Source organism: Schistocerca gregaria, chromosome 3 (assembly GCF_023897955.1).
Source record: "Schistocerca gregaria isolate iqSchGreg1 chromosome 3, iqSchGreg1.2, whole genome shotgun sequence".
Taxonomy (NCBI): domain Eukaryota; kingdom Metazoa; phylum Arthropoda; class Insecta; order Orthoptera; family Acrididae; genus Schistocerca; species Schistocerca gregaria.
The window spans coordinates 541,142,156-541,168,205 of NC_064922.1; the positions used below are offsets into that span (position 1 = coordinate 541,142,156).

A 26,050-nucleotide genomic window follows, 5' to 3' on the forward strand; every position below is an offset into this window, starting at 1 on the left:
TATATCGCCCAATAAGAATACTGATGTTCGAATCTGCCACACGTAAAACCGATGCCTTTCCATTACTATACAAACATCTAAATGTGGTAAACTACTAACTTTATAAAGCTACGTGAAATAGAAATTTACATTAGCCGTTTTTGTGTGTATACAGAGACGTCATTTCTGCACTGCACTGGAGTTAGTTTTATTGTGCTCCAATATCTGTCAAAATACATCTTTAATATATCTATTCATATACATCGCAAAAAATTTACACTAAAGAATTGTATAGGTGCGAAGAAGCCGTTCTCCATGTTGATACAAACAAGGTATCACTCCAGTTAACTCCAAGACTTTCGAGAATGTTTTAGTTTAATTTGAAAGTCGGATTATAAATGACAGAAGACATATTTTTTCGTGTGATATAATTACAAATTAATTATTTTCTGATTTATTTTCTTTGTATGCACTGTGAGACATTGATTCACGCCCAATTTCAAGCTTCTGGATTAACGGGAACCACTTTTAAGTATCGACGAGTGATTTTGCGGATAATCTATGCGACACAAATGGCCGCACGTTTTGATTGCATTGACTTAGAAGCTAACGCTTATTACGTCCCCAGGGGACCATAGATCTTTATGTGTGATATAGAGTTCAACTAGATACGTCTACCCATTCCTGAGAAAAAGCTGTTTTTAACGGTTGGTCGGTCGGTCGGACGGACGGACGGATGAACAGGCGGGCAACCGATTGATCCTAAAAAGGTTTCCGTTTTTATTAATTTAGGCACGGAACAACGAGAAGCAGTTTTTAATACTTCTATTAGCATAATACGGCAGGCAGATGAGTTACGACTTGAGTGCTTATCTACAGCCTCTCTTCGAATAACGGGATGAATTCACATAAATGAAATTCGTTTTGTCCATTTTTTTCAGGTTTTTCTTCGTTTCAACGAAATTTTCCAGTATTTCCGAGAGATTTATCAAAGGGCCTTTATCCGTGGAATGGGTAATTTTCATGCCATTTTAAATCTCACCTAAAATATGGTTAGTTCTTTCCGAATTCTAACGCAGACCTCTTTGTGACGTTCCTGGAGGAAAACATTTCTCCCACAGTCAGCCCGACAGTTGTCAGTGATGGCGAATTGCAAAATAGTCACGTGAGAGCTTCAATTAGGGGCACACTGTAGGCTATACGCAATACTGTGGGCATTCATAACTTGTTTTAAATCGTACCTACACGTACATAAGTACAGGGTGACACAGGAAAACGGGATCATTTCCACAATCCAATAAAACTAGCAGTGATGAAGGAAAGAAATTGCATTCATAGTAATTTAAACTTTGCCATTTACGAAACATTGATGGCATTCATCATTTGTAAAAAATTACGTCCTTTAGTGGCGTCCTCCTGTACGAATACATTCGCGAAATCTGCTGTTGAGACTCCACATTGACCGCTGCAGTACCTCAGCTGGGATACTGTGAATTGCACCCCGAATTCACTGTTTTAACTTATCCAGGGTTCTTGGTCGAGTCATGTAGACTTCACTCTTGAGGTAGCCCCACAAGAAAAAAATCACAAACGGATAAATCTGGCAATCTAAGGGGCAGGGAATGTTACCGAATCGTGAGATGACACCGTTGCCAAGCAATTCTCGCACATATGCCATTGAGTGCCGTGCACTGTGCGATGTCGCTCCGTCCTGTTGAAGCCAGGCTTCTTGAACATTTGGAAAGTTGTTCAATGCAGGTGTAACGGAAGTTCGTAACATCTCCACGTAACGATCGGCATTGACAGTTACTGTGTTTCCCTGCTCATTTGCGAAAAAATACGGTTCGACAATCTCATGTGATGAAACGCCACACCATACTGTCACTTTACTAGCGTGTAAAGGGCGCTCATGAACGTCATTAGGATTTGTGTTTGCCTAGTAACGGCAGTTCTGTTTATTCAAATTTTCTGGGAGATGAAAATGTGCCTCATCTGACATCCACAACTTGTTTGTAAATTCATCATCATTGTTTATTTTTGTTATGATTTGTTGACGGAATCCTAATTGTAATCGGTAATCGTTGTCCATCAGTTGCTGCACCGACTGTAGTTTGTGCGGATGAAATTTTAAATGTAGATGAAGAATTCTGCAAACACTCTTCCGAGACATTCCCTCAGTGCTGCTTAGTTACAAATTGACCGCCGTGGCCTCCGAAAGACAGACTCGCGTACATCAATGTTCGCTGGCCATCGCACACTTCGTGGTCTTATTAGTTTCTTCTTGAGGGCAGATCCAATCTCTTCAAACTTATTAATCCAACATTTTATCGCGTGTTTCGACGGAACGGCATCATGTCGTCTTAAATTTCAGAAACGTCGAAACTCCCTCTGCGCTACGAAAACTATCATTTTTATAAAACATTTTTATGGCTAACATGCCCTGTTGTTCGTTACACTGATCCATGAGTACTGAAATGGCGGACTGTTTGCTCGCTGTCACGAACTCTAAGTGCTGCCACCTGCCCATGGTTGCCCCGTTCCCGTTATTCTGGGTCACCCTGTATTTGTAGACCCATGATGTTCAGTATAATGAGGTCTTTTATCGTGCTTGTGCATTTTATGTTAATGAACTATCCTTCAGTTTTACATTTAAAATGAGTAGCCAATATTCACGGAAATGATGTCTCATTTGAAAAATTACCGTATATCAGCCCCGAACGTACTGGCTAGACGTTGCATATGTTGCAAGTGTGATCACGATATCTGAGCGGTCTGCTACAGTCCTGTATGTTATCAATATGGTAGCACGTACGTGATTTAACTAATGAAGATCTGCAGTACCGCAGAGAGAATATTTCCACAATCTTAAATCACCACAAAGGGCGACATCATGTCAGTTTCACTGAGCGAAAGACGATCTGCTGTGGATCAAAACATCGCCAGTTTGAATGCAGGTCTATAAGGAGACCAATACACCGCATAGGCATAACTGCTATTTAGGAAGCAACCTACGAGCCGGCATCACAGAAAAAAAAAAAGACTTAATGCTGTGATTTGATAATGCTAATAGATTCAGACGGTATTACGAGGCTGTGCTGAAAAGCATTGCCTCTGAATTCATGTAAAAACTCACGAAGCTTTTTAAATAAAATTTTGTTAACATGCTACGCGTTTATTCTCCACATTTACACCTCTTACTCAACATAGTCACCATGGTGACTAAGGCGAGTTTGTTAATGCCGTCACTGTAGAATGTTTGAATTTGTTGATGGAGTCACAACCTCAACTCTGCTTGCTCCGTTTCATCACTAACAAAGTTTTTGAATCAGACGAAAATCGGATGGAATCAAGTCTGGACTGTATGGGGGACGATCAATGGTAGTGAACCCAAGGCGTCGGACTGTTACAGATACGACCGCGCTCGTGTGTGGGCTGGTATTTTCATGCTGAAGGAGAGGGTGCTTCCAGTGTGGACGAATTATTGGAATTCGTTTCTTCGTTTCTCTGAGAGTCTCTCACAGTTAAGCTACACACCACCATGTTACGCACTACATTTGGGAGGCCTCTAGCGGCTGAGGATTGCAGCTAGCATCAGCGAGGCGGGAAAGTCTACCGAGTAATATGCATGACGTGTAATACTTCAACTAAAACTGAGAACAGAATAAAAAAATACTGAGGCATTACCTTTCATTACGCCCTCGTATTTTGTATGGGATTATTCAGCAGAGTTTTTCACTGGACAGCTCTTCTGAAATAAGTCAGCATTCACCTCAGCACTCCATCGTGTCGAATTCCCAATGGCAATTAGCAAATGCCGGCCGTTGTGGCCCGAGCGGTTCTAGGCGCTTCAGTCTGGAACCGCGCGACCGCTACGATCGCAGGTTTTAATCCTGCCTCGGGCATGGATGTGTGTGATGTCCTTAGGTTAGTTAGGTTTAAGTAGTTCTAAGTTCTAGGGGACTGATGACCTCAGATGTTAAGTCCCATAGTGCTCAGAGCCATTTGAACCAATTAGCAAAATCACTAAGCTTTCTAAAAGAAACCTTAATGGAATTTCGGCAGTTTGAAGCGACTTCGATTTCGCGGAAAGTCTATTTCTTGCATACCTCTTTTCATCCAAGCAGGAATTCCTAAATTATTTTACTCTCTGTCACCATGTGTGGATTCTTGAGTTCCTGAATTTTGCGTCCGATCTCGTTACAAACATGAAAATCTATACGAAGCCAAGTTCGTGATTAACAGAAGAGTGATGGAATGCTAATGACGAAAGCGTTAAAGTCACAGACCACAACAGGTGTGATAGGTGATTAAGTTACATTAGGTTTTATTCATACGGCTCGTTATGTATTGCAACGCCGAAGCTGCTTGCTTAGTCCGTTATCGTGAGCCACAAGACATGTCTTCCCCGTCTCTGGTGGCGCTCTTTAGCCATGATCTGTAACGGTTCCATGTCGCATTTGACATCGTCCGCTGACATGGATATTAAACTGAAGGTGAGCAAAACCATTTTCAGGTGACTATTCGCAACAGAGATTTTGTCCGTAAGTACTGTATTTGAAGGCAGTATATTTTAATCTGGTTCTTTAATACATTCCTTCAGTTGTCCTTATATGTAGTTACGACAGATCATTTTTCAGATTGAGAAACTGGTTTTTGCTTGGCCATACAGCTCTCTCTCTCTCTCTCTCTCTCTCTCTCTCTCTCTCTCTCTCTCTCTCTCTCTCTCTCTCTCATTCATATTTATACTTTTATGATTTCAAATATACATTTTTAATCTCATTTATCATCAATTCGTTAAATTAATAGTATAATTTTGTACAATTAAACGGTAAACCTTAACGCTGCTTATCGGGTTTTTAATTGCTCTAGAATGCCAGTTTTACTGGTTAGTTAGTACAAAATTTTCCTCTTATAGCATCCACAGCTTCAGTCTATGGCACTGACGATTCTAAACACAGCTCTGCGCCGGGGCTTCGGCAAGCGACACCCGAATCTTCTCACAACGCCTTTCCGTGACTTTTGGCCATTCGGTAAATAACTGTTACGTCGATCTCATGTTGGCTTAAGCCAGTCGTAAATAAAAATATCGAAACAGTAGATTTTAGGGATTTGAAGGTGCCATTCTTGAAATAGTAGTTCGTTTACTGAGCAAATTCTTCGCATTGGTTCTTATTAAATACTCTCTGTGCTACCAGTAAACTGCCGAGTGTTTAAGGAACGGGTGGACAACGGGCGGACCGTGGGCCGGATTCGGCCAAGGGTTGGTTTGAGTCCGTCCCGCGGAAGAATTCGTGGGAGGCAGCAAGGCGTACCCCGCACGGGACCTATATCCGCCGACGCTCGGCTCGCCTCCCTCGGGTATGCAGCAGATGAGAAAGACCAGTGAAAGTTTAGCTTACCCGTGCGTGCGCATGAAATTTTGAAGCCGATGGATCTGAACAACAAAGAGAAACACGTTTCTAGTCTGAGCGTTAAGTGCCCATGTGCTTGCGGAGAATGGTGGAAACAGCTCGCTACGTTCGAGGGGTGCCAGGAGAAGTATTTCCGCCTCTGGATCAGTGCTGAGAACACACATTACTTGTTTCTTACTGCCTACGTCTGTTGATAGATCGCCAACGTTGATAGTGGGCGACTATGACACGAGAATTACCAGTACTCGTAGAATGTGTCGATTTGAACAACAGCAGCAGGGTGCCATTCACATCAGTATGTCACCCCATAAGCATTAACTTCACAGACGCTATGGTTTTGAGTGTACGGACCATGAGCGCTGTTGTTGGGACACGTGACGATGTAGTCCACGAGCTTAATTACGTGAATAGGGCCTGTAGCTCAACTAAAGGTACCAGTGCCTGGTTTAAAGAATCGAACTCTCGTGTATAAAACAGCTTCAAACGTTTAATTACTTTACAGATGAGTTGGGTGTTAAGTATTTGACCTTAAGCATGTAAGCTGGAAAGAGTTCAGAAAAAAGTTTAAGATTGTGTTTAAACTTTGCTGGAAGTCGCTCAGTGCTCTTATTGTCAAACAGAATGAGTAAAGCCCGGGCAGTTTGCTCTTAATTTTAAGCAGAAACTACTTTTTGATGCATCTTAATGTTGATGACGTCGTATCTCCTGAACGAGGTGTCGTAAAGTTATTAATTTCGCAGGTTAATTCAGTGGCGTATTTGGATACTGTCTGCAAAATACCTTCCAAAGACAGTTAATAGTAAAGAAGTAATAGATTAATTGTAATGTCTAATGCTGAGGTAGTACTGCAAGAGCAGCAAGAATGTACAAGCGATCAGCATATCTCCTATGGTTCTGTGGACGTGGTGGGGGTGGTGTGTGTGTGGGGGGGGGGGGGGCGGAAGTCTCGTAATGGATTGAAATAATGTGCAAAGTATGTTGGAAGTCGCAAATTGTTCTTAACTTCAAATAGTTGATAGTGGGTCATGTAGTCTGGGTAAATACCGCGTCACAAGTTACGCTGCCTTACGACGTATACACGGTATCTAATACTTTTTTTATTTTGAAAAATTTAATCTTTAACGTAAGTCTATACATCTTAATGACTAGATTATGACATCATATTAAATTTTTAAATTCGGTTGGTAATAATACGAAACTCTGAAAATCAAATTAGTGTTGGCCCTGGAAGACTTCAGATAGGGAATCTGCAACTTGGACTTTAAGCATGAAATGGGTTAGCCATTTAGTGATATGCAGGGCGGTTCTAATTAACTATTCGCTTCTTGACCCAGTGTAGAAGGAAGGCTATTTACTGTCCAGGTAACCAACTTCATAGGAACGATATTCCGAATATGCGCTGAGGGATTTGCATTGTTAGTAGTGTGTCATGAATTACCGTTAAGCGCCGGTACTACTACAGCGACGAAAGGTTGCAACGAGCATCAGAGCGTGTTACATTTGCAGACAGTCAACATGTGTCCGGACAAGAAACAGCAACAGTGCTGCCGCTCTTCGATAGTATCGACGTCTTATAGGCATACACAGAGGTCACTTCCCGCACCGTGCGTTGAAGAACATGATTCGTAAGTGGGAATTAACTGGCTATTTAGGGATTTGCTCCTGACGAAGGCTGACGGCCAATTGCGCCTCTAAATTGTTGAAGAAGTTAAAGAAGACATGGCTGAGAATGCTGGACGCAATGAGCGATCTTCAAGTAGTCTACGGGCTTTCTCACGACACCCGAACATTCCATGGTCCATCGTTCGAAAAATGCTGCAAACGATTGTTGGTTGGTTGGTTGATTGATTTGTGGTAGGGGACCAAAAAGCGAGGTTATCGGTCCCATCCAGTTAGGGAAAGATGGTGAAGGAAGTCGGACGTGCCTTTTGTAAGGTGCCTCTTATGTGAGGAAGACACTTTTACCAGTTTTAATAAATTATTGTCTCTTATTTGATGTATTCACGATAGTTAGGAAGTGCTGTAGACCGTAGCCGGCCATGAGTCGGAGAGCATTTCCCATGCTGGCTGGCTAGGTGACGAAGCGACCATATGTCGGGCGTAGTGGGGTGGGGCTCGGCGCTGGACAGTAGCAACAAGTGTCAGCCTGGGAAATATACGTGACGGGAAGTACCGCCACCTTGGCGCCAAAGTCACCGAATTTGTTTACTTATATTTAATTATTAAAGTCATTTATGACAACATGAATAATGGAAGGAGCCTCTGGATGTTTAAAACTATTCATCATAATTTTGCTTCGTTAAAAGTCACACACGTTCATTAACAAATGCATATCTTAGTATGTACGAACTTGATCGGAAATCGACGAACTGTGACGAAACTAGTAAGAGATACGGACTGCGCGCCAAAGTCGGCAGTCTGCGTTAAGAGCTCTTCCTGTCTTGTACGATGGTGGCCATGCTCTCGGTTACGAGTAGTTTGTGACATGAGAGTTTCATTATTGATCTAATATGAATAAAAGTGACATTACGGCATTCTGAATGTTAATCTCGAGAAAATAGATACCCCAAAGTTGTTAGACAGTATTTCAGATGATTATCTTTCACCGACCGGGATATCCAATGCGCCAATGAAGAATCTGCAGAGGACGACATTTACGAGAGCTGCATCGCGCACAGGTAGGAGGAAATCCGACGACACAACCCACCAAGGCTGATCAAGGAAGCTCCGACTTGCACTCGCAAATCCGGGTGGAAATGCTGACCAGTTATACTGTATGTCACATATACCACCCTCTACGGACTCGCGGCTAAGCTGAGTAATAACGGTATCAGTTTAGAAGCGAGGGGATCTTGCACCTTTCGAAGGAACCATCCCGATGTTTAGATGAAGCGATTTAGGGAAATCAGGGCAAACCTAAATGAAGATTGCGGGTTTGAACCACCGTCCTGTCGAATGCGAGTCTGCGCCACTTCGCTCGGTAACAAAAACTGTTGGAAGGAATCTCTACAGCGATTCCAGGTCGCCGTGGATGCAGATGGTCGTCACATTTAGTAACATTTGTAACCTGGAACGTAAACATGGTACGCAATTAAGAAATATTACCTACTTCCGTGTAAATTAAAATGTGTTTCTTTCAATGGTTTACTTGTTAGTTCCCTTCCGCATGATCTTACAGTTGTTTACAGAAATTGTAATATGATGACTCGTTTTTCGCGGGGGCCTCCCCAAGTAGCGAAAGTTTAATTACAACCGCCCTGTAGATTATGACAGTAAGGAGTACTGCTGGCGGTCCCACCTATGGTGGTGAGGACGGTGGAGGCGAAGAAGACGGCCTGCAGCAGGTTCCAGCGGCTGACGGGCGGCTCGCCCGGAGGCGGAGGGGGCACGGAGACGCCGCCGCCCACCGCGTCGGCCAGCGCCGCCTCGTAGCGCTGCAGCGCCGCCTCCACGCGCTGGTCCGCCCCCGCCCCCGCGGTCAGGTTGTGCAGCCGCTGCAGCAGCCACGCGCGCTCTTCGCGCACCGTGGACGCCAGTGCGCGCAGCCGCGCCTCCTCCGCCGGCTGCTCCAGCTCCCGGAACACCTGCCACGCAGTGCAGGACACACATGTACCTCAGCTCTTCACACTACATCACTCTGCCAAAATATCATTGTTCACCATCTAGTCTAATGATGGAGTAATACCTTCATTTTTATATTCTATCGTTCCCTGTGTGCTGGTATTCCTACACTACTGGCCATCAAACTAGCTACACCACGAAGATGACGTGCTGCAGACGCGAAATTTAACCGACAGGAAGAAGATGTTGTGATACGCAGATGATTAGCTTTTCACAGCATTCACACACGGTTAGCGCCGGTGGCGGCACCTACAACGTGCTGACATGAGGAAAGTTTCCAACCGATTTCTCATACACAAACAGCAGTTGACCGGCGTTGCCTGGTGAAACGTCGTTGTGATGCCTCGTGTAAGGAGGAGAAGTCCGTACCATCACGTTTCCGACTTCGATAAAGGTCGGATTGTAGCCTATCGCGAATGCGGTTTATCGTATCGCGACATTACTGCTCGAGTTGGTCGAGATCCAACCACTGTTAGCAGAATATGGAATCGGTGGGTTCAGGAGGGTAATACGGAACGGCCCGCTGAATCCCAACGCCCTCGTATCACTAGCAGTCGAATGACAGGCATCTTATCCGCATTGCTGTAACGGATCGTGCAGCCACGTCTCGATCCCTGAGTCAACAGATGGGACGTTTGCAAGACAACAACCATCTGCACGATCGGTTCGACGACGTTTGCAGCAGCATGGACTATCAGCTCGGAGACCATGGAGACCATGGCTGCTGTTACCCTTGATGCTGCATCAAAGACAGCAGCGCCTACGATGGTGTACTCAACGACGAACCTGGATGCACGAAAGGCAAAACGTTATTTTTTAGGATGAATCCAGGTTCTGTTTGCAGCATCATTATGGTCGTATCCGTGTTTGGCGACATGGCGGTGAACGCACATTGTAAGCGGGTATTCCTCATCGCCATACTGGCGTATAACCCGGCGTGATGGTATGAGGTGCCATTGGTGGTTACACGTCTCTGTCACCCCTTATTCACACTGACGGTACTTTGAACAGTGGACGTTATATTTCAGAGGTGTAAGGCCCCTTAGCTCTACCCATCATTCTATCCCTGCGAAACACTAAATTTCAGCAGGATAACGCACGACCGCATGTTGCAGTTCCTGTACGAGCCTTTTAGGATACAGAAAATGTTCGATTGCTGCCCTGGCCACTACATACTCCAGATGTCTCACCAATTGAAGACCTCTGGTCAATGGTGGACGAGCAACTGCCTCGTCACAATACGCCAGTCACTACTTTTGACCTGTACACGCCATTCAAGCTCTGTTTGACTCAATGCTCAGGCGTATCAATGCAGTTATTATGACCAGAGGTGGTTGTTCTGGGTTCTGATTTCTCATGATCTAAGCACCCAAATTGCGTGAAAATGTAATCACATGTCAGTTCTAGTATAACATATCTGTCCAATGAATACCCGTTTATCATCTGCTTTTTTCTTGGTATAGCAATTTTAATGGTCAGTGGTGTATTATTACATCATCATCATCAATATTTTATTATTATCAGAGAAGAAAAAATAATATCTAAGAAGCAATAAGAATGGAACATTCCAAGAACTTGTGATACCAATATAACCAGCGTATTCATCATGAGAAAATAGCTACTACATTGATATTTAAAACAAGTCTCAGTTGCACATTTTTAAATAAGTAGCGCGTTTTGATCTCTCTGTATAATCTCTAGATCCAAAACAAAGTAAAACTACGTATTTTGTTGAATTTATGCGAGGGACTGAAAACCCATTAAGTCAGGATCGCACATGAAATCGTCTTTATTTGGATGGATTACTAGATGCGCAAACAATCAAGCCATCTTCAGATCATAAAACATTTTTTTTATTAGAGTTGGTGCCATTGCAGTCCCAAAAATCGTTAAAATCTTTCTTAAAATGACAAAACCGTACATGCCATAGTCAAAGACACCGTTTCGTCGTTCGTGGAGAGTGTAACAGAACGACTGTCATAAAACAAAACTAATTATGCCGTTAAAACTAAATAATAGACACAATCTCTATTTATATCATACGAAGTTTTAAATTCATAGCGCAGTAGTTTTGTTGTTGTTGTGGTCTGCAGTCCTGAGACTGGTTGGATGCAGCTCTCCATGCTACTCTATCTAATGCAAGCTTCTTCATCTCCCAGTACCTACTGCAACCTATATCCTTCTGAATCTGCTTAGTGTAGTCATCTCTTGGTCTCCCTCTACGATTTTTACCCTCCAAGCTGCCCTCCAATACTAAATTGGTGATCCCTTGACGCCTCAGAACATGTCCTACCAACCGATCCCTTCTTCTGGTCAAGTTGTGCCACAAACTTCTCCCCAATACTATTCAGTACTTCCTCATTAGCTATGTGATGTACCCATCTAATCTTCAGCATTCTTCTGTAGCACCACATTTCGAAAGCTTCTATTCTCTTCTTGTCCAAACTATTTATCGTCCATGTTTCACTTCCATACATGGCTACACTCCATACAAATACTTTCGGAAATGACTTCCTGACACATCTATACTCGATGTTAACAAATTTCTCTTCTTCAGAAACGCTTTCCTTGCCATTGCCAGTCTACATTTTATATCGTCTCTACTTCGACCATCATCAGTAATTTTGCTCCCCAAATAGCGAAACTCCTTTACTACTTTAAGTATTTCATTTCCTAATCGAATTCTCTAAGCATCACCCGAATTAATTCGACCATATTCCAATATCCTCGTTTTGTTTTTTGTTGATGTTCATCTTATATCCTCCTTTCAGGGCACTGTCCATTCCGTTCAACTGCTCTTCCAAGTCCTTTGCTGTCTCTGGTAGAATTACAATGTCATCCGCGAACCTCAAAGTTTTTATTTCTTCTCCATGGATTTTAATACCTACTCCGAATTTTTCTTTTGTTTCCTTTACTGCTTGCTCAATATACAGATTGAATAACATCGGGGACAGGCTACAACCGTGTCTCACTGTCTTCCCAACAACTGCTTCCCTTTCATGTCCCTCGACTCTTGTAACTGCCATCTGGTTTCTGTTCAAATTGTAAATAGCCTTTCGCTCCCTGTATTTTATCCCTGCTACCTTCAGAATGTGAAAGAGAGTACTCCAATCAACATTGTCAAAAGCTTTCTCTAACTCTACAAATGCTAGAAACGTAGATGTGCCTTTCCTTAATCTTTTTTCTAAGATAAATCGTAGGGACAGTATTGCCTCACGTGTTCCAACATTTCTATGTAATCCAAATTGATCTTGCCGGAGGTCGGCTTCTACTAGTTTTTCCATTCGTCTGTAGAGAATTCGCGTTAGTATTTTGCAGCTTATTGAACTGATACTTCGGTAATTTTCACATCTGTCAACACCTGCTTTCTTTGGGATTGGAATTATTATATTCTTCTTGAAGTCTGAGGGTATTTCGCCTGTCTCGTACATCTTGCTCACCAGATGGTAGACTTTTGTCAGGACTGGCTCTCCCAAGGCCGTCAGTAGTTCTAATGGAATGTTGTCTACTCCGGGGGCCTTGTTTCGACTCAGCTCTTTCAGTGCCCTGTCAAACTCTACACGCAGTATCGTATCTCCCATTTCATCTTCATCTACATCCTCTTCCATTTCCATAATATTGTCCTCAAGTACATCGCCCTTATATAGACACTCTATATACTCCTTCCACCTTTCTGCTTTCCCTTCTTTGCTTAGAACTGGGTTTCCATCTGAGTTCTTAATATTCATACAAGTGGCTCTCTTCTGTCAAAAGGTTTCTTTAATTTTCCTGTAGGCAGTATCTACCTTACCCCTAGTGAGATAAGCCTCTACATTCTTACATTTGTCCTCTAGCCATCCCTGCTTAGCCAATTTGCACTTCCTGTCGATCTCATTTTTGAGACGTCTGTATTCCTTTTTGCCTGCTTCATTTACTGCATTTTTATGACTACCATGCAATTACACTGGCCACGAACGATGAAAAGCTGTTTTTAACAATGTCGTGTATGGTGTTGCCATTTTAAGCTAGATTTCAACGATGTGTGAAGTTGTAGTGGCACTAACATTAATCATGAATGTTTTATGATCTGAATGTGGCCACCAACTGTTACGTCTACATATGAAGCAACTAGTTGGTTGGTTGGTGGTTTGGGACGAAGAGACCAAACAGCAAGGTCATAGGTCTCATAGGATTAGGGAAGGGTGGGAAAGGAAGTAGGCCGTGCCCTTTCAAAGGAACCATCCCGGCATTTGCCTGGTGCGATTTAGGGAAATCAAGGAAAACCTAAATCAGGATGGCCGGACGCGGGATTGAACCGTCGTCCTCCCGAATGCGAGTCCAGTGTGCTAACGTGAAGAAACTGCACAACGATTTAAATTCGCGATATCCATTTTTATGGCGCTATTTATTTCAAAAAAGCATGTGGGGTCTGAAGATGGCAAAATGAATTGCCGAAACTGGTTGCTTTCAAAATAAAATAAAATCTTGAAGTGTATGGCTGGGTGTGAAGTTCATTTACATTGAAGAGTACGTACCAGCCGATGTCCCCTGGTCGTAATGGACCAACAGATCCTAATAGCCGGCCGGGATGGCCGAGCGATTCTAGGCGCTACAGCCTGGAACCGCGCGACGGCTACGGTCGCAGGTTCGAATTCTGCCTCGGGCATGGATGTGTGTGATGTCGTTAGGTTTAAGTGGTTCTAAGTCTAGGGGACTGATGACCTCAGATCCTAAGTCCCGTAGTGCTTAGAGCCATTTGAACCGTTTTGAGATCCTAATAAACGGCATGAAGTGTCTGTACTAACACACGACTGTTGTTTTAGATACAAATTATATTCTAACACAGCCTATAACCACAAATAAAGAAGCTAGTCAAGACTTCAGTATCTCACGAACACCGCTTAACATTTATTTAGATGATGCAATCCAGAAATGGAACGAGATTTTTAACGGGGAATAAGGCTAACAGAAATTCCCGTTTGATCTGCATTATACATGCGTACGACACCAAGTTGTTGGCAGAGGATGAAGATAACCGACAATGGAACTGCGTTTATTAGGCAAGAATTGTGAATATTATCATCTGACGATTTCAGAAAAGAAGACGATAACATCCTCTAGAAACAGAAACTGTGATTTATTATAGAACATGTCAAGCATATTTAGCTGTTTAGGTTGCCACGGTACTTACTATATAACCAAGACATGGAGAAGAAACTAGCTAAGTTTGGGAACTTGTGTGGAACAACAAAGAGATGTCTAAGAAATAAAAGGAGGAAGCTGAATATCTTGAACACAATAATAGGAAATACGGGAACGAACATCTCGAAATGAGGAGTGAAGAGAGATTACCTCTTCAGACAGTAACATTCAAGCCACTTAGAAGATGATGTCAAGGAAGAACGTCTTGATGGGTACAGTAAACAAATAGTCCAGCAATTTTGTGCGTGTGAATTTTTAGTAGCTATGTTAATACTTACAAAATTTAAAACGAAAAACGTGCGCCACACGCATTAAACAAATTGTGCATGAGTAGTTCACCTAGGTCACTAACAATTTTATTGCACTCCAAATGATATCGTATGTTGTATAATTCTCTTCAACGACAGCTTCGCTCTACACTACTTGCTATTATCTATTGCTTCTGCCCCCGTTTTTCTCTGTAAATTTGAAAGTATTGCCACAGTTACAAAAAATTCACAAGCACAAATTTTCAGGACTATTTGTACAAGGCTAGGACTCTGTATGAGGCTAGAAGAAAATATCCTGTTTAGTCCGTTTCAAACACGTACCACACAAAAAAGTTTATTTAAATAATTATTATTTGATTTTTAAAAATCGAGCGCGCTCCAGTTCGTGTGTGTGTGTGTGTCTCTGGCACATACTTTTCAAGATCAATAAACTTTAAACCAGTCTCAGCAACTAATTTTGCAATCTTTGGGCCTCATTCGCTTTTTTCAAATCAACAAACTTATCTTTTTTTTTGTCATCAGTCTACTGACTGGTTTGATGCGGCCCGCCACGAATTCCTTTCCTGTGCTAAACTCTTCATCTCAGAGTAGCACTTGCAACCTACGTCCTCAATTATTTGCTTGACGTATTCCAATCTCTGTCTTCCTCTACAGTTTTTGCCCTCTACAGCTCCCTCTAGTACCACGGAACTCATTCCCTCATGTCTTAGCAGATGTCCTATCATCCTGTCCCTTCTCCTTATCAGTGTTTTCCACATATTCCTTTCCTCTCCGATTCTGCGTAGAATCTCCTCATTCCTTACCTTATCAGTCCACCTAATTTTCAACATTCGTCTATAGCACCACATCTCAAATGCTTCGATTCTCTTCTGTTCTGGTTTTCCCACAGTCCATGTTTCACTATCATACAATGCTGTACTCCAGACGTACATCCTCAGAAATGTCTTCCTCAAACTAAGGCCGGTATTTGATATTAGTAGACTTCTCTTGGCCAGAAATGCCTTTTTTGCCATAGCGAGTCTGCTTTTGATGTCCTCCTTGCTCCGTCCATCATTGGTTATTTTACTGCCTAGGTAGCAGAATTCCTTAACTTCATTGACTTCGTGACCATCAATCCCGATGTTAAGTTTCTCGCTGTTCTCATTTCTACTACTTCTCATTACCTTCGTCTTTCTCCGATTTACTCTCAAACCATACTGTGTACTCATTAGACTGTTCATTCCGTTCAGCTGATCATTTAATTCTTCTTCACTTTCACTCAGGATAGCAGTGTCATCAGCGAATCGTATCATTGATATCCTTTCACCTTGTATTTTAATTCCACTCCTGAAGCTTTCTTTTATTTCCATCATTGCTTCCTCGATGTACAAACTTATCGTATAACACCATAAACCTGGATATCGTGAATTTCCATCTTTGTGCTGATGCTTCATATTAAGACCGATCTTCCATGAATGAAGCACCGATCCACCTGTCTGCAAACTGTTCTACTTGGGCGCTGGGTGCCTGTGTCGTCTTACTAATTGTATCCTCACAATACCACACATGCTGTTAACTACAGGGCTACGCCGTATCGTGGGCTCGAGCCTAAAGCGCAACTTCACTGATCGAGAGCGCTGAGTCTCCGACAGAAGTCCACAACCACATTGGGCTGCGAAGATGCATGGCCGCCACACCCTCTCATGGGCCCCAGGAGAGTAGAGAAGGCCATGAGAAGAAATCAGCCAATCGCACGCTGACCAACCTCCCTCCAGGACGACAACGCAACAGCAGCGGCCCCTAGGTGAAGACGACATGAGCGCCGCGCCCAACTGGTGGTGGCCCACTTCGATAGCAGCTTCATCATTAGCCACTTCTTTAGCCGATGCACCATGCTCTTTTCATTATCAATCTCTACAGCGCTCAGTTAGAGGTCAGTAGTCACTGCATTTCACTTGACAGGCTGTTGTTAGTAGCGGTCGTTAGGACAAAAAGTGTTACTTGTATTTGTCTTGTTGTAATAAAATACAGTAATACGAGCTATTTGTTTGTTTGTCTAGCGAACCGAGTATGCAGGATTCCTAGACACAACAGGGAGAACGAACCTAAGCTGCGAGCTTTGCAGCCTATTCTTGGCGGTTTACTGTAGGAATACTGAAGGACTAGACGTTTCTGAGTGAAAGCTAGACCGAGGAATTTGCAGTATAGAAAGCGGGCACGGGTGCTGCTATATTTGACACACTCTGGTAAGCATCGAAAACGGGTACAGACCCTTTAGCGAGATATGGAGGTAACCGAGTTTAGCCGGCCATGGATAGGTACGGACTATCAGTGTCTCCACTAGCATAGAGAAGCGTCGTTCATAACTAGACTGAGGTGGGTTTTTCACAAAAGGAAACTTACGAATATTTAACACACACAGCACAAAACTCAAAAGTAGGTCACCTTATTTCTAAATTCCATCCTTACTCGATACTAAAAATATATTGTGATACCTCAAGTTTTCGAAATGATTTGATAATGAACTGATAAGTACCTAGTATTGGGCATTAAATTTGAGTATGTTTACCGTGTTGAGTAAACTTTGTGACTGAATGACATATAAAGAAACTAATTCATGAACATCGGTTACCGCATCGAAACAGAATTTTTAACCTAACATTTTATGACAAGCAAATCATTTAGGTAGTATTGTTTTTTTATCCAGGTTTGAGCATGATTACATATCAAAAACGTTCTATTATTGTTACCCGATTGGTTAAAATGGGTATGATGCACTGAGATACAGGTATTGCCATTGCCAAGATAAATTGCTAATTATCTATCTTTAATTTCCCTAATATTGTGATTAAATAATATTACTGTGCCTTTTGATCTGCTCTCCCCATTTACTGAACTAACTTCCAACATTAACGGAACCTTCGTCAAGCAGGGACACGCTCTACCTGACTACATCCGAAAAAGATCTAGAGCCTTTCTACATGTTATCATGGAAATTTGACCCTTAATTAGCCAAAACCCGCCTAGTGTATTGTCAGCTATGAGCTTCGCAACCATCCCTTCCACATCCTATTTAGATGTGCGCCATGTCTAGTACAGCCAGACCTGTGGATTCTTTTAACTACCACCCTGAAGTTGGTTCCTTGTTAACAATCATCAGCGCTCTCTCAAGCCCGGTACTAAGTTCACAGCACGGTCAACATTAGGTTGATCGAATATCTGTGCCAAGCCCTCCCTAATAGAGACGAGCAGCCGATATTGTGTAGTCAGGTTCCCGTTTATTTATTTCCAGAACAATCTGCAGCAATTTAAATATCGCAACAAATGGTACAGGCACACAGTATGACTCTTCCACTACAAAACACAGTAAGAAAGTCTTCTGGAAGCGAAGACACTAGGGAATCGCCTGTTTTCTTTTTATTATTTTTGTACATTCGTTTGTATCGTTCTCGTTCGCAAGGTGGTTAAGTCAAGAATTTATCCGCAAAGCACAGCATTCAACGACTACTGCCATGAAACATGGACCGAGCTGACAGAAATTTGGAGTACTCGTCATGTGGAGTACTTGTTCCTGTCTGTCAAGTCAGCACAGGTTGCCCTTAGTCTAATCTGTGCTCTGATATTTCGAGAATAAGCTGATCTAATTCATTTGTCTTGTTTACATTACGTACACAGTCTCCGCATACTCAATTCCACGGCCCATGTAGTGATTTTAAATCGAAGACCGCCATAAGTTTTCCTGAAATATTACGTCAAGCCGCTTCGAATGTGTTGGCCTACAACAGGTTTCCGGAGAATTATAACTGTAATAAGTGACGACTGAGAACTCAGTTACAACTTCGTTCTACTGTTTTTCCAGAGGCATTGGTAGTTTTAAATATCACATAAAAGAAAAATTGTAACAGAATAATGCCATGAGGTCGGTCGACTTGCTTAAAATACTTCACGTACCAGCAAATGGACACTAGCTGTGAAAGTTGTGCGGATCATAAAATATCTTTGATTCCCCTTTAAAATAAACCAGAGGAGAGTTATCATTGCACAGTACTTAATGGCTGTCGAGAATTCCGCATCAAGCTGCACTGAATAGCAATTCTTAAATCGACAGCTTTCGAGTGAGTGATCTCGTAAAAATAGCGTAAGGTTGGCTGTTTGGTGGATTGTATGTTTTGGCATGGAAAACTATTTATTCTAGTCCCTAAAGGATGAGCTGAACTTAATCTGTAGAGAAGAGCCATAAACTGGAATTTCAAACAGTTTACGTGAATCGACTACCGCAGTGAATATGCGGGAACGAGAGCGAGGTGATTTAAGCTGTTTAGTTATGTCTTTCGTTACTCAGATTGAAGAAACAGGACTATGATGCAAATGCAGTAACACAGATGAAAGACTAACGGTAACAAGGATATATGTGTACTGGAACTGTCGTGTCATGTTACAGAGCTTTGTATTCCGCTATCCGTTAGCATTGACAGAATGCGTTGTGTATGAGAAATACTACCTTGTGGACACTATGGAGACCAGATGTGCAGATTGTTTGTGAACTGTGCTAAGGCAGTTGTCAAGTTTTGCTAAGTTTAATTTCTCCAGGCTTTTAAGCGTTCTCGAATTTCTCGGAAGGAAAAAGCGTTACACTCTGCTTACTGAAGGTGTGCGATCCTGTTTCACGTAGAATACTGTGCCATGCTGTGTGCTCAAGATAAAGCCTCTTGCAAAAATCGTCATTCGTGTCTCACGGCAAGAAGTAAATCTTTATTCCTCGTCATCTTTTTAATATTTGTTGTTTATTCGAACAGTTATTACTGAAGGAATCATTCAAAGATTAAGAGGACGGACTTTCCTAACTTTTTTATAACTCTTCAATTACTTTTTGTAGCGCGAATTATTTTATGAAAAAATACATGCAAACCTATCTGAACATAATCTGTATTCTGAATGTGATTTCAGCTGTTCGTGAACGCAAGTTGGCTTGAGCACTCAATAGAGAACTAGAGTAATTGATCTTTCGATGTGGATTAGAGGTGATGAACGAAAATATGGAACACCGAAAACATCTACATCTACAGCGTTTCTCCGAAATCCACCTGACGGTGTGTGGCGGAGGGTACCTTGAGTACCTCTATCGGTTCTCCCTTCTATTCCAGTCTCCTATTGTTCGTGGAAAGAAAGACTGACGGTATGCCTTTGTGTGGGCTCTAATCTCTCTGATTTTATCCTCATGGTCTCTTCGCGAGATATACGTAGGAGGGATCAATATACTGCTCGACTCCTCGGCGAAGGTATGTTCTCGAAACTTCAACAGAAGCCCGTACCGAGCTTCTGAGCGTCTCTCTTGGAGAGTCTACCACTGGAGTTTATCTAATATCTCCGTAACGCTTTCGCTATTACTAAATCATACTGTAACGAAGAGCGCTGCTCTCCACTGGATCTTCCTTATCTCTTGGATCTTCTCTCTCTATCTCTTCTATCAACCCTATCCGGTACGGATCCCACAACGGTGAGCAGCTTTCAAGCAGTCGGCGAACAGGTGTACTGTTACCTACTTACTTTGTTTTCGGATTACATTTCATTGGGATTCTTCCAATGAATCTCAGACTGGCATCTGCTTCACCGACGATCAACTTTATATGATCAAACCATTTTAAATCACTCCTAATGCCTACTCCCAGATAATTTATGGAATTAACTGCTTCCAGTTGCTGACCTGCTATATTGTAGCTAAATGATACAGTATCTTTCTTTCTACGTATTCGCAGCACATTACACTTGTTTATATTGAGATTCAATTGCCATTCCCTGCACCATGCGTCAATTCGCTGCAGATCCTCCTGTATTTCAGTACAATTTTCCACTGTTACAACCTCTCGATATACCACAGCATCATCCGCAAAAAGCCTCAGTGAATTTCCGATGTTATCCACAAGATCATTTATGCGTATTGTGAATAGCAACGGTCCTACGACACTCCTCTGCGGCACACCTGAAATCACTCTTACTTCGGAAGACTTCTCTCCATTGAGAATGACATGCTGCGTTCTGTTATCTAGGAACTCTACAATCCAATCACACAATTGGTGTGATAGTCCATATGCTCTTACTTTTTTCATTAAACAACTGTGGGTAACTGTATCGAACACTTTGCTGAAGTGAAGAAACACGGCATCTACCTGGGAACCCGTGTCTATGGCCCTCTGAGTCTCGTGGACACAACATATTACCAAACTTAATACGGTGTAGGAAACGCGTTGGGATTAAGAACAGCTTCCGTTCGTCCTGGAATGGACAGATACAGATCCTGTACGGTTTTAAAGGAAATCTTATAGAAGTCTTACTGCAAAACAGTAGCCAGTTCAGGTGAATAGCGATAATTCACCCTTCTCTCCAAAGTAGACCACGAAGGCACAGTAACATTGAAATCTGGTGACTGCGATGACCAACCACGATGCAACAATTCATCCTGGTGTTCACAAAACCAGTCCTGGACGTGCCAGGTGTGTTAACAATGGTGATGTTTTCTTGCAACTCAGCATCGCCACTTAGGAACGGACATTGTGCAATGAAACGGACCTGATCGGCCCCAATGGTCAGATACACTTTGACGGTATGCGACCTTGCTAAGTGACCACGAAGCAGTTGTAATATCACGAAATCATTGCCCAAATCATAACCACACCACAGTCATATTTCACTCTTGGGGCTTAAAATCAGTCAAAAGCTGATAACAGTGTGAAATAAGATTCATCATCAAAATGACTTCCTTCCTTCGCTCCAAGGTCCAGGTTTCCTGGCTTCGACACGACGTTTTCCTGTTAAGAACGTTTTCATCACTGATGTGTGGTTTCGGAATTCCACCTCGTCCTACCATTCCCTGCTTATGGAGCTCCCTTCGTGTTGGTTTGGTAATGATAGGGTTCGCGAGTGCAATATTTAGTCCTTCAGCGACTTTTTAAAGTGTCGCCGTCCTCTTTGTTTTTCGTCAAACTTCTCTTCATTGACTGTCCGTCCGATCACTCGACTCAAAAGTTCATGCACGTTGTGACTTAGCTTCTCATGTTTCTCGTTCTTCCTGTTTGAAATTAAATCTTCGATACGGTTTCTCTCTAAACAGCGAGCACTTGGGCTACCTATGTTGTGGAAGCACCCACTATCCGCACACCAACCATTAGCCCACGTTCGAATTCGCTTAGCTCCGACGTAATGCTCTCACGACTACACAGAACACTGTTCTGTGCACGACTGATACTTTGAACTTACTTAGGACATTGACAGGTGCCGCTTGTGGCCAAATACCACGAATCAACTTGCAGGTGTGGCTAGCATCAACATCTATGTTCAAGCATACATTTCTCCAGTTGTTTCCAAAGTTTTTTTCCAGTCCCTGTAAACGCCGTAAAATCAGCAGTTCTCTAACTAGCAGTAGTTTGCTAGATCTTCTCTGCATCCAAGTTTGAGGAACGCCATAGCCTCGTACTGTAGAATGCGATGTGAATTTCAGTGTTTTCTACTACGTCAATTGTCGTCGACAAATAATTGATAGACACATTGCCAGTTATCAGTACAGAGAAGTAACTGGAATCGCGAATCTTATTTGTCGATTCGAATTTCTCGTTCCTTGTCTTCTTAGTCCAGATATGCAGTATTGTGGCTTCTCAGGCATTTCTGCAGATGTCTATTCGGCCGCTACTGCGCGTGCCAGTGAATTAAAAAAGTGGAACACAAAAACAACATCTGTTTCTCACCAAACTGATCCATATGCAGCTGTCAACGAAGAACCAATTGCTAGAGCCATTATAACTACTTCCAATTAAAGTTCTAAACAGCTTTATAGTACACTACTTCGCACTCACCCTTACTTGCTCTCACATGCAACCTAAAATCCTTGCCACGTGCAGTGTTGTGTACTCTACGAAAACTCTAAAAGTTGATACTGCATGAACTACAGAATGATTGAACCGAATATTGTTCGCTTCCCAAATTGTAGGATGGTTTTAGTTTGACAGCAATAAAACGGTACCACCTCTCAGTTCAATAACAAGTGAAAAATAGTTGCTCATTCGACAGTACTTACCAGTCACGGTAAAATATATTAAGTCTCTCGGCGGCATTGTCCAGAGAAAAGTTTGTCGAACCCAGTACACGCACTGTTAAAGCGAGGATCTGATCTCGAGGTTGAAGATCACGCTTGTGCTCGTGTTTACTAACAAATAAATTCGTTTGCGTATAGGTTCCACCTTGGGAAAAATATATTTTTCTTCTTTTTTTTTTACATAGACATGTTTCGCTGAAGTTTCAGTTCATCAGTGTGTTTTCTAGTTGCTTTCAGTTAAATGATAGGAAAATAATTTTTTGTCATCTTTACATGTAAAACTTTCATTTTTTTTATAAAGCAATTACGAATTTGATAACGGAAATTGTTATAGACCTTGGTAACAAAAGCTGTTCTTTTTTTGGCCTACTGTACTTCGTGTCATAGCTATTTTTTCACAATTTGTCATCTGCTACCATCGAAAATTATATATAGAAAAGAGTAAAAACATGATGATGCTGCAACTTCAGTGATATATGTCTAGCTAGAAAATAAGCAAACATCTTTTTTGCTCATGGCGGAAACTATCCAAATGGCAGTAACCTGAATTAACTGATTAGCTTGGGTGATGATTATCGAGCATTTCCTTCACCTGCGTGGATGGATTCCGACGTTTCGACTCAGAGACACCAAAATGGGGCAGCGTCACACGCATTAGCAATAAGGTATCTTCAGCGGGAAGGCAAGTTTGATGGGGCTTATAGGTTCAACACGAACCTCTTAGAAAGTTATGTGAGAATATCGCTGTTGTGGTAAACAGAGGGGGGGGGGGGGGGGAGGGTGCGTTAGGGGGTAATAGACTTTAAACGTGGGAGGTAAGTGGTCAAGACAAATGTCTAGCGACCATCAGAAAGAATGTTTATTGACGCTGTTCGTTTTGACTAACGAGATGCGGAATCAAAACATAACGACTTGTTCCGATTAAATGCGAAGGCTCACTCTAGCTCATAAGTATGAGACAACGAACGATGGAGGCACGTTACTTCTTTGTAAGAGCAGTTCATTAGCTGGCGTCAGGTTCTCCCTCCTTGATTCTCATTCATTTCTGCGTTTTACTATAGCACCATAAGAGGCTAAAATTGACATGGAACCATTTCAGCCGCAATTAAATTTACTAATGTGACGGACTGATGTGAGATAGTCCAGAACAAGCTGTTTCCCCTTTATTACTGCCAAGAACACAATGAAAGATCTCAATGATGCTAATTTTAACATTAAAGTTATGCACAACTTTACAGGCTTCTGTATATAACGAAAGATTCCTAGTAACAATATTAACTCGTGAAACCATAAAATAATTGTCACGAAAGCTATGTTTCCTGATACCGCAACGGTACTGCACAAAGCAACCTCATTCAAATCAACAGCATTGCAGTTCGCTTGTTTCGTCAGTACATAGTTCACAACTACAAGTCTGACAACATTACGGCACTTGGAGCTCAGGGTAGAAAGACAGTTGGAATTTGCAGATTGCTTAAGTAACATCAATGTACGATCAAGCGAACAAGGGGTTAACTTGCCGTAGGCACGTCAAACTAAGTCAGAGATAGCCAGGTGATTGAAATTACTTCTTTATTTTGTTTGTAGACAGTTGTAATAACTGTTGAGCAAAGATTCATTGTCATATACTCTTTATGTTGTCGATGGAAAGCAATGTCATCGAATACTAATAGCAGATTTCTTCGTGAAAGCATGCGAGGTGATCAGGTCCCTCCTTGTCGTAGGAAAGAGCATTTCTATTGAGCTCCCCTTCGTCTTTATTGTGGTTAAAATCGCTTCACGGACATTATTATCGCAGGTAAGGTTCCGTTTAGCATGCGCAGTGGGAGAAGTTGTGTTCTGGTCTGTCGGGAAGCTATGAATGGAGTATCTTCTGATAAGGCAAGGAGTGTCTGCGAGTGACATGTTTTTAGAGAAACGCGCTACCTTCCACGACTTTCCACACAGAACCGCAACCGCGCAACTTTAGAGAGATGAAATTCTCGGTGCTTCTTTACGTCCTTGTTGCGATGCAATAACAAATGATTTTATCCTGTAAGACTATGCTCAACTATAAAGGGCATTTCAGGTGGGGTAATGTCTTCAACAGTAAACAATTCAGCACGAAGAGCGGTCAGGTATGAATCGCTCTTTGAGGAGTCTGCTTGCTGTTCACAGTCCTCACATTGTCGCCGCCGTGAGAGCAGCTTCTCAAGAATTATTCCACTCCGGACTGAGCTGTGAAACGTCAGTCACACATTTCTGTATGCGCTATATTGATGTTCGAGCATTCACATTCGCTGTATGTGTATATTGACGACTGTTGACATACAAACTGATTTATGTAGTACTATCTTAGTATACGGTGTATTCATTTCAATTGTATTAGTCTATCTCCTCTTTCACACTCTCTCTGTCCATCTGCTCTGCTCTGCTCTGCTGACCCCCCCATCCCCCTCATATGTGTATCTTCCTGTCCCGTCTCTCCGTCCACCTCCTCTTTCCTTTCTGTCCACCTCCTCTTCCTCCTGTCCCTGCCCACTTTCTCTTCCCTTTCTCTGTCCATCTACTCCTCCCCCCCTCTCTGTGCCGTACAAAGACAATTTTGCAGGTACGTTCAGCAATGAAACGTGGATACTGTCTGCTAAATGTGCTGCGAAAAAAAGTTGGTAGCAAACAAGTAATAAACTTTTTTGCCTTGCGTCGTGTCTGATACGACAGTTTTACCGCATGAACAGCGGAAATGTAGTATGTGATCTTTCCTACTTTCATCATTTTGGGCGGTTGTAAGCGAGAAAAATTTTCGTAAATGCTTGAAGCTACGTTTTTCAAGTATTCTGCAAATCAAAAATTGCTCCTTTTCTTAAATACTAAATGAAAAAATTAGAGAATCGCGCATCGTGTCCTAAACTTATTTTTCACCACCATCCCTTTAATGGGTATGTAGTTCTTACCCATACAGCAATTCTTTCCATATATGTGTACAAAGTTAGGTTAAAATCGGTCCAGTGGTTTCGGAGGAAATGTACACACATACATACATACATACATACACACATACATACACACATTTTTATAATACGAGGTGCTTTCAATAAGTAATGCAGCACATTTTTTTCTCTGTTATTTTCGGTTGAAAATAATGAAGATTTTGTTGTGGGACATCGTGGATTATTCCCTTTTCTGCTTGTATAATTTCATGAAGTTCCGTTGTGTGTTGGTGCCGTTCGTAACCTTCAAAATAACGTCTATAACGGTGGTGCATTCGAAGCGGGGTGTTGTCACTGAATTTCTTTTGGAGGAAAACCAGAGCTTCGCAAATATTCGCAAGCGCTTGGAGAATGACTACGGAAACATAGCAGCGAACAAAGTCACGTTAATCTGCCAGGAAGTTTCATATCAGCGCACACTCCGCTGCAGAGTGAAAATCTCATTCTGGTCACGTTGCGTTGTTGGGCGAGGCGTCTGGCATCGTTGCAACAAAGCCGCGCAAACCTGTCCTATCTCCCGCGGGTCGGGCGGTCGTACACATCTGTGTGACTCCA

General features: G+C 42.3%; 1 protein-coding gene across 1 annotated transcript in view; it reads right to left on the reverse strand.

Moving 5' to 3' along the window:
* The window catches only part of LOC126354100 (TWiK family of potassium channels protein 7), a 420,172-nt gene that overhangs the window by 227,832 nt on the left and 166,290 nt on the right, over nucleotides 1-26,050 (reverse strand). The window contains exon 2 of the mRNA XM_050003490.1: nucleotides 8,689-8,974. Within this exon, the coding sequence (XP_049859447.1) occupies nucleotides 8,689-8,974 (286 nt within the window). The remainder of the gene's footprint in view (nucleotides 1-8,688; nucleotides 8,975-26,050) is intronic.